At 28.4% G+C, this 8587-nt stretch overlaps 2 protein-coding genes across 2 annotated transcripts; both read left to right on the top strand.

Moving 5' to 3' along the window:
• Positions 1 to 318: 318 nt before the first annotated feature.
• LOC126551031 (uncharacterized) lies at positions 319 to 3763 on the top strand. The gene is made up of 5 exons (XM_050203802.1): positions 319 to 405; positions 2502 to 2684; positions 2928 to 3171; positions 3247 to 3611; positions 3734 to 3763. The coding sequence occupies exons 1-5, from the start codon at positions 319 to 321 to the stop codon at positions 3761 to 3763; spliced, it is 909 nt and encodes a 302-aa protein (XP_050059759.1).
• Positions 3764 to 3779: 16 nt separating this feature from the next.
• On the top strand, positions 3780 to 6653 carry LOC126550966 (uncharacterized). The gene is made up of 5 exons (XM_050203740.1): positions 3780 to 4140; positions 4297 to 4551; positions 4622 to 4875; positions 4962 to 5102; positions 6585 to 6653. The coding sequence occupies exons 1-5, from the start codon at positions 3918 to 3920 to the stop codon at positions 6651 to 6653; spliced, it is 942 nt and encodes a 313-aa protein (XP_050059697.1). The 5' UTR covers positions 3780 to 3917.
• The last annotated feature ends 1934 nt before the right edge of the window (positions 6654 to 8587 follow it).

Raw genomic sequence — 8587 nt, 5'->3', positions numbered from 1 at the left:
TGTTCCGCTTTTCGACAACAAAATATATCGTGCCTTACTATCGTCGCATAATCCAAACACCCAAGGATCGTCCATTCGTCTACCATAATAATTTCATTTAACATTTTCAAGAGGGTCGTATTTTCGTCTTCGATGTTTTCACTCGGCAAATCTGCAAGTCGATATCGACCTGTAACAACATATTGATGATTTATAATATTTTATAATTAATATTCAATATAAAATTGTATTTTATTATGTATTCAATTATAAAATATAAATTACCTTTACCTATGTTTTTTTCTGGATCCTTTTAACAAACATTCGTCGACTTGTATGATGACATTAGGTCCTCCAAATTTAATACGTTTTTGGAACATTTTCACTGGTATATCCCAAAACAAATTCATCCAGTCATCATATACGGTATTGGACGATCTCCCAGTTAATAACATGATTGTTTTATTGGATAAACCTTGAATTCAGTAGAACACCAGTTCTAACTGTTGACTGATTGACTGAGGCTTAGTCCACTATTTAGACGACCATTTTTGTCAATAAAAGTCCAAAAAGCATTATCTTTTCCTATATAATAGTATACACAATTATAAATTTAGGACTTGGATTTATATGTATTTAATATTTATGCTACTAAAATATGTGTTAAAAAACTCAAAATATATATTTTACTAACATGATTTATTTATTAATATTTAATTATATAGGTAATAATATATCCATATGAGTTCCTAATGAAATAAACTATATTTTAAGCAGCAAAATTATTAAAAAAAAAAGGTAAACAAAATGTATGATAACATGCACTTTAAAATTTCAATTGTTATATCGGCCGTAGATTAAGTTTAATAATTGGTATTATTTTGTTACTACGAGTATTTTGTTCTTATAATATAGTAAAATTATTTAAAATAAAATATAGTTTATTTCATTGGAAATCCTTTAAAAAATAAAATAATTTTCTCATCTTAAGCTTTGTGTTGTTTGACATCTCTCTTACAATATAATATAACCTAACCTATCTCGACCTTCTCTTACAACGTAAAACTTTCCTTTCCTTACCTCTCTCCTTACGTATAGGTATTATAAATTCGTAGCACTTTCACACTTAATAGTTAATACATTCGGCATTTTCATTATTTACCAAAACGTTTATGCTAATTTAAAAATTTGTGGTTGATTCACCACAACTAATAATTGAATAAAAATCTTTTGCCAACATATTGGGTGTATAAAATATAAATTGTGGTGTCGCGTAATAAATGACGAGCTATCGTCACCTATAGAGCCCATACTTTTCAAAATGTTGAAGTATTGTTATATGTGTATAATGCAATAAAGATAAAATGTTAACCTAAGAAAAATATTAAAGTGTATCTATTAAAAATAAACTTAAGCCTATGTAAAAACCGCAGGTAGACAAGGTCGGTAGAACGCATTTGCTGGTAGACGTAGACTGCATACTAGGTACATGACAGCCATATGGTTCACGGCCCAGTACTCATTGGCGCAACTAGGGGGGTGCACAGGGGACTTGTGCACCCCCAAGTTTAAAATGTGCACCCCCAAAAAATATAAGCCTTTTTCCAAAAAATGTGTAGGCACCATAATGTATATTGAGAAAAATAGGTACCCACCAATTATGTACCCAGGGACCTAGCTATATATATTATATAGGTACGATATGTCTGTATAGACAAATTGTAGAATATCTGATGTTTTTATAATAATATACAAATAAATATTATAGGCAACTTATAACAGATCGCATAAACGTAGTTATTCGTGCATTCGTGGAACAACAATCATAACGATATATTTATATTATATAATAAGTACATATTATTGTATCAGATTTTGTCGATTCTGATAATTTATCATTATCGTTAATGTGTTGGTAATTTCTTTTCGCTGGGAGCTATTTATAGCCAGACTTCCAGTTGTTGTTAACAAAAACGAAATGACACACACACACACTCACTTCCAGTTGCCACAGTGCCACACGGTGTTTTGACTTTTGAATTGTGTTTTATTTTTAAATCGTGCATTTTTTCATCGTTTTTTAAATTAAAATTTAACGTTTACCTACTACTATACAAAAATGTTTAGTATATTTAAAAAACAAAAAAAAACTGAAGAACAAGTCGACGATCCAGGTGTTGTTCAAGTTTCAAGCGCTTCTACTTCTTCAGATCAGTCTAATCTAATAAGTCCACAGTGTAATAAAAATACTGATAGAATTAATGATTTGTCCGATTTGGGTGATCGAGAGAGTGGACCACGACGTCCTGAACTTGCAGTATGTAATATGTACTATAAATAATAAATTATTTTATAATTCTTTATTTTAAGCTTAAGCAAAATTTTTCTTGAGATTAATACTTGAGTATTCCGTATGCTTTTGCTATCATTTTGATTGAATGAAATTACTATAATAAATACTTAACAAAAAAAAATCAATTTTATAATTAATAATAAAGTGTAAAATAATTTGTACACTTTAGGCTTACAAAAAAACTAAATTTGGAGAAAAGTTTAGATCATTTCGTAGTCAGTGGTATACAGAATGTGATTGGTTGGAGTATAGTGTTCAACGTAATGCTGCATTCTGTTTTGTTTGTCGTATTTTTGGACCAGAGAATAGTGAAGATACATGGACTAGGACTGGCTTCAACAATTGGCAAAAAGTAAGTACCTACTTTGGTACCTTTATACATAAAATATATTGTACACTACTATTGTCTATTACTACTTCTTAAAATACTTATTTAAGGGCTTAAGGCTACCTATCTAGTATCTATTGTAGTATTTGATTAAATATTATTATTTCAAATAACATCAAAATAAATAATGTTTTTAATAATTCCAAAAACAACATTTAAAATATTTTGATATAGGTACTTATAATAGTCTACCTATGTGTATTTCAGTTTATTGTGAAACTTAAAAGTCATTTAGTTACTATCAACCATAAAACAAATGAATCGAAAATGATGGCATATAAGTCTAGTGAAAAATCTGGATCAGTAGTTACTCAATTGTCTAGTTTTCATAAAGAAGAAGTCTCAAAAAATTGCAAATATATGTCGAGTTTAATTGAAATAATTTTATACATTGCAAAACAAGGCATTGCAGTAAGAGGACATAATGAAGGAACTGATTCAATAAATCAAGGTAAATAATAGGTGTTTGAAAATAATTAGTACTTGAACTTAATTTAATAAACAATATTTTAAACATATAATATAGGTAATTTTAAAGAATTATGCAATGTAGTTTTTTCAAAATTTATGCCAGAATTTCAAAGCTTTTATCAAAAAAAAATTAATTTGACCAGCTGGAAAATTCAAGAAGAACTTATTAAGATTAGTGCTGACTTGGTAACAGAAACTATTGTTGGACAAATAATTGACACTGGACATTTTGCTCTAATGGTCGATGAGGCTAGGTCTCATAAACAAGAACAATTGTCTGTGTGTGTGCGTTATGCAGTTGGGCTTGACATTTATGAAAGATTTTTACAATTTATTGATGTTTCTTGTGGCCAGAATGCCAATCAAATTGTTTCTGCTATTTACACTAGTTTTAAAGATTGTAATTTAAACATGGATACAGTAAATATTGTAGCACAATCGTATGATGGAGCCAGTGTGATGTCAGGCCATATAGGAGGTGTACAAGCCAAAATTAAAGAAGATTATCCCTATGCAATATATACGCATTGTATGGCCCATAGGTTGAATCTGGTTGTTGTGGACCTGTGTAAAGAAATTAAGGTATTTTTAAAATATTTTTTTAGTTTAGGTATAATATTAATTTATTTTAACTTAAATATAATTTAAGTATTTGTAGTTTTTAATTTGCATAATATTAGAACCTATTTTTTGCAGAATGCTCGTTGTGTTTTTAATACGTTAGAAATGGTATACGTTCATTTTGCTCGTCCATCTAACAATACGAAACTCTGTAAAATTCAATTGGATCTAGGATTAAAAAAAGGAAGTATCCTCAGAGTATGCGACACTCGGTGGGTGTGCCGATTTAAAAATTGTGAAGCAATGATAAATAATTACATTGCTATATTAGAATATTTAAATAACGAAATTGAAGAGCAATCTGATAAAGATGTTGTCGAAGCAATAGGTATTAAATATTTTAAATATTCACTATTCATTATAAAAATAATTAAAAATTAAGTTTTTTCAGGTATAACATAATAAAAGTTTAAACAATGTGCATTTTCATTAAATAGATACAATATTTGTTTGTTTTATTATTTAACTATACTTTTAATTTCAGGTATTCTTAGTGAATTACAGAAGTGTACATTTTTTATTGGGGTTATTTTATTAAAAGATGTGCTTAGTATTATTAACATACTAAGTACCACATTACAATCAAAAACTGGCACTCTGGGTAAAGCTAAAAACATTATAAATGGTGTAATACTATCATTTGAAAAATTACGTTGTGATGAAGAATTTCTTATATTTTGGAAAAAAGTTGAATTATTAGCAGAACAAAATAGTATTACTCTCGATATACCTGACATAAGTATAATACAATTAACTATTCAAATTTATTTTATCTAAAACTAAATTAACTTTTTTTAATTACCTACCAGGAAAACGCAAAAGAATACAACCAAAATATTTGAACAGTTTTCATGTGGAAACTGTCACTGGGGAAGAAAATAATATTAACTCCTTAACAGTTGAAGATTATTGGAAAAAAAATCTTTATTTCCCAATAATTGATGGTATCATTATTAATTTAAAAAAAAGATTTTCCGAGGAAAGTTTATCAATGGCATCATCTATTGATTGTTTTTTGAATCTTGATTTCAATGGAAGTTATTTATTTATAAATCATTATAAGGTGAGTCACCAAGAACTAATACAATTTGAAATTAATATTAAAAAAACTATTATATTTTACTATCTTAATTGAACTGTTATTTTTAGGATGTTATGAATGTTTCAGTAGATATGCTCAAAGCTGAAATGATGGTCTTTAAAAATTGCTTGCCTACAAATTTCAGTTTTAGTGATGTTAAAAATAACATACAAAAAGTAACATATCCTAATTTGTACAAACTTATTCAGGTAGGTATCACCATACCGATAAGTTCTGCTACTTGTGAGCGCAGTTTCTCCAGTATGCGCAGAATTAAAAATTGGCTACGAACAAGTATGCTACAGCAAAGATTTAGCAACTTATCAATTTTAAATATTGAGAGGGACATCACAAATAATTTAACAAGTGAACAAATTTTAAAAAAATTTAATTTGCAACCAAGAAAAATAATGTTAAAATAGATAGTTCTGATAATTTAATTTTGTTAAATAAGGTGTATTATGAATATTAAAACAAAGTATTTATATTGAAATTAGCAGTTATTTTTTTCATAGGTGTAATGTGTAGAGTAATTAGATTAGTGGCTTGGGGGTGTGGGGGCTTTGCCCCCACGGGTCTGCGAGTTCTTCCCTATCTGTGCACCCCCAAAATTATTGGTCTAGTTGCGCCTATGCCAGTACTATGCTGCTCGAGGCCCACAAATGGGCCGCGGCCCATGGGTTGGGAACCGCTGACTTATAGGTTATAGCTTTATCTAGTCTATCCCATAGACCAGAGGTTCCCAAACTTTTTATTGTACGACCCATTTTGGGAATTTTTTGAAATTTTATGACCCACAATTTCAATGAATGACCTATTTTTTTGTGAATCAGTTGCTTACAACAAAAAATATGTACTTATTTTTAATATAAAAATATAGCTCGACCCACCAAAAATATAATCACGACCCAATCGCGGTCCACAGTTTGCGAACCTCTGCTATAGACTATAGACATATTATAATGTAATATGACATTATACCAATGTGTTCCGGGGGAAAGTGACCGACCAGCTTCATATGAAAGTATACCTAAAATGATGAAGAATAGCTCTTAAAAGGGGATACCTACACAAATATACACCTAACGATCTAAAAATGTGTTAAGCAAAAAAAAAAAAAGATTATAGGTACGTTTATATAATATTACCAAATATCAAATATTTTATGTCTCTAAGAATATTCGACGCTAAAAATAGGTTACTTGAAATTTCCATATTAGGTTATTGTTTTTTCAATTAACATACTGCATTAAAATTGTCGTACTTTTTTAATATTTATATCAGTATATCATCAATGTATCTACTATTTAACTTAAATAAAATATTTTTACAATGTATCAATGATTAAAAATTTAATTATAATTTAACAAATAATAACATATCACATTTTTGTATTGCATATTTGTTATATTATACATCTTACTTTATGTTTATAAAAATTTTAATAAAATTAATAAATAATTATCACTGCAAAATTAAAATCAAATATAAAATATGTAATAAAAATTTTATTTTGCATGTTTTGCATTTTTTTCTTGCATATTTTGACTTTTTAGCGCATGTTTGCATGCATATTTTAAAATTTTAAATGTTATCCGTATACCGGGAGAAACAGTTTTTTTACCAAAAATGCCTTTGATTCTATACAGATATAACTACTAAACTACTACTTTTATTTCAAACTTTTACAGTTCCCCGTCAAGATTTGTTTTGCCATGATAAATGACAAAATTTTAACAAAGCGCAAGGACAGTCTTTGAAAGTGGCAGGAGTGGATTTAAGGAATGACTGTTCTCTCATGACCAATTATAGTATTATACGTTCCCTGTTCACGTTTAAGCTCTTCCGATAGTCTGGTAATAGATATTGCTCCCTGAAGGAAGAACCGAAGAACCATTGTATGCAAGGAGGTATTATATTATATGATTATTATTATTATTATATTAAGAATGATATCCATAATATTCTAAAAAACAAAAAAAAATACACACAGGCGAAGCCATGACGTAATTCAGCTAGTTTTATATAAAAATGTTAGGCATTTTAACATTTAAACAGATTAAACCAAACAACCAAAACATTTTTAATTCTACAACTCAATTACCTACCCCGTATACAATTTAAAAACATTAAATTTATCTATTGATATCTGTTTTATTTTTTTTATATACATAGAATATTATGCTACGTACAAATGCACAATCCGAGCTTATACGTAGGTCGTACTGGACACTGGTCGTAGACACTCGTACTTCGTAGTCCGTAGAATGTAGATGGTAGGTCAACTGGTGACTGGTCGTAGCGCGACGAGCGTAGAATTTCGTTAACGGTCGTCGCTGCTCGTGTCCCGGTCGATCGAGTTCATTTGAAAATCGTACCGGTTCTCTGTCATGTTCTATAGCACAGAATACATGTCTATTCTCTTTGTTAATAGTATAAACCATAGACATAATATAGATGGACTGCGCGTTTAGCCCTTATCATGTCAGCAATAATAAACTTATGTAAAAGGTAAATAATCATGGGAAAATGTTTATCTCTACATCTTTCTTCCATGATACAGACAGTTATATTTAACCGGGCTAATTCGATTTCGGCACGATTAAAACTGTGATTAACTGTAATGAGAGTTTCCGTGTTTTTTGCTTACATTTTTTTTCATCTGTGTAATATTATAGCTCAGAAATAATAAAACATATTAATTCGAAGTAATATTATTAAATGAATTATATTAGGTTTATTAGTTTCGGTTGTTGATATTTTCTATAACAGAGGTAAAATGGTGAATATAATATGTTCTATAAAAAGCTGTAGAAACATTGGCAAGGATGGTATTCATATGCATAAGTAAGTTAAAAATGTTTTAAATTTTTATTAATTTTAACTATTTGACATGTTTTTAAGATTTCCGAGTAATGAACAAACAGCCATGAAATGGACTAACATAATTAAAAAAATACAACCATCGTACATGCCTTTAAAATCATCAATGATTTGTAGTGCTCATTTTAAAACTTCTGATTACAACTTGAACTATAAAAAAATAAAATTAAATGATAATGCTGTGCCAAGTATTTTTTAACAAGTAATATTAAATAATACCTAATTAGCTATTAGTTAAGTACACCTTCCTTTCATATTATATTGTACTATTAAATTATAATTTAAAACTATTATTTGTTATTTAGCTAGTAGAAAGTCATTGATGAAAATATTTGAAGATTTACCCAGAACTGTGATAGTTTAAAATATAATCTGTCAAACAGCGGTAAGTAGTTAATTAAGAAATATTGTATAATATTAGACTATAAAATATGAATATGTTAATTTCCAGACGATACAAAAGTGAATGAAACTATTTCAAATACATCAGAATATTCTGAAGCAAGTACTAGCTTAAAATATAATCTGTCAAACAGCGGTAAGTAGTTAATTAAGAAATATTGTATAATATTAGACTATAAAATATGAATATGTTAATTTCCAGACGATACAAAAGTGAATGAAACTATTTCAAATACATCAGATATTCTGAAGCAAGTACTAGCTTAAAATATAATCTGTCAAACAGCGGTAAGTAGTTAATTAAGAAATATTGTATAATATTAGACTATAAAATATGAATATGTTAATTTCCAGACGATACAAAAGTGAATGAAACTATTTCAAATACATCAGAATATTCTGAAGCAAG

Source organism: Aphis gossypii, chromosome 1, assembly GCF_020184175.1.
Source record: "Aphis gossypii isolate Hap1 chromosome 1, ASM2018417v2, whole genome shotgun sequence".
In the NCBI taxonomy this organism is placed as follows: domain Eukaryota; kingdom Metazoa; phylum Arthropoda; class Insecta; order Hemiptera; family Aphididae; genus Aphis; species Aphis gossypii.
The sequence above is the reverse complement of the archived record's forward strand: the minus strand, read 5'-3'. Positions and strand labels throughout refer to the sequence as shown.

Coding starts and splice junctions, on each gene's coding strand:
- LOC126551031 (XM_050203802.1), top strand. CDS start 319: ATGACATTAGGTCCTCCAAATTTAATACGTTTTTGGAACATTTTCACT. Junction 406..2,501: donor TCATCCAGTCATCATATACG/GTATTGGACGAT, acceptor TGTACACTTTAG/GCTTACAAAAAAACTAAATT. Junction 2,685..2,927: donor GCTTCAACAATTGGCAAAAA/GTAAGTACCTAC, acceptor TGTGTATTTCAG/TTTATTGTGAAACTTAAAAG.
- LOC126550966 (XM_050203740.1), top strand. CDS start 3,918: ATGGTATACGTTCATTTTGCTCGTCCATCTAACAATACGAAACTCTGT. Junction 4,552..4,621: donor TCTCGATATACCTGACATAA/GTATAATACAAT, acceptor ATTACCTACCAG/GAAAACGCAAAAGAATACAA. Junction 5,103..6,584: donor ATTTGTACAAACTTATTCAG/GTAGGTATCACC, acceptor AAACTTTTACAG/TTCCCCGTCAAGATTTGTTT.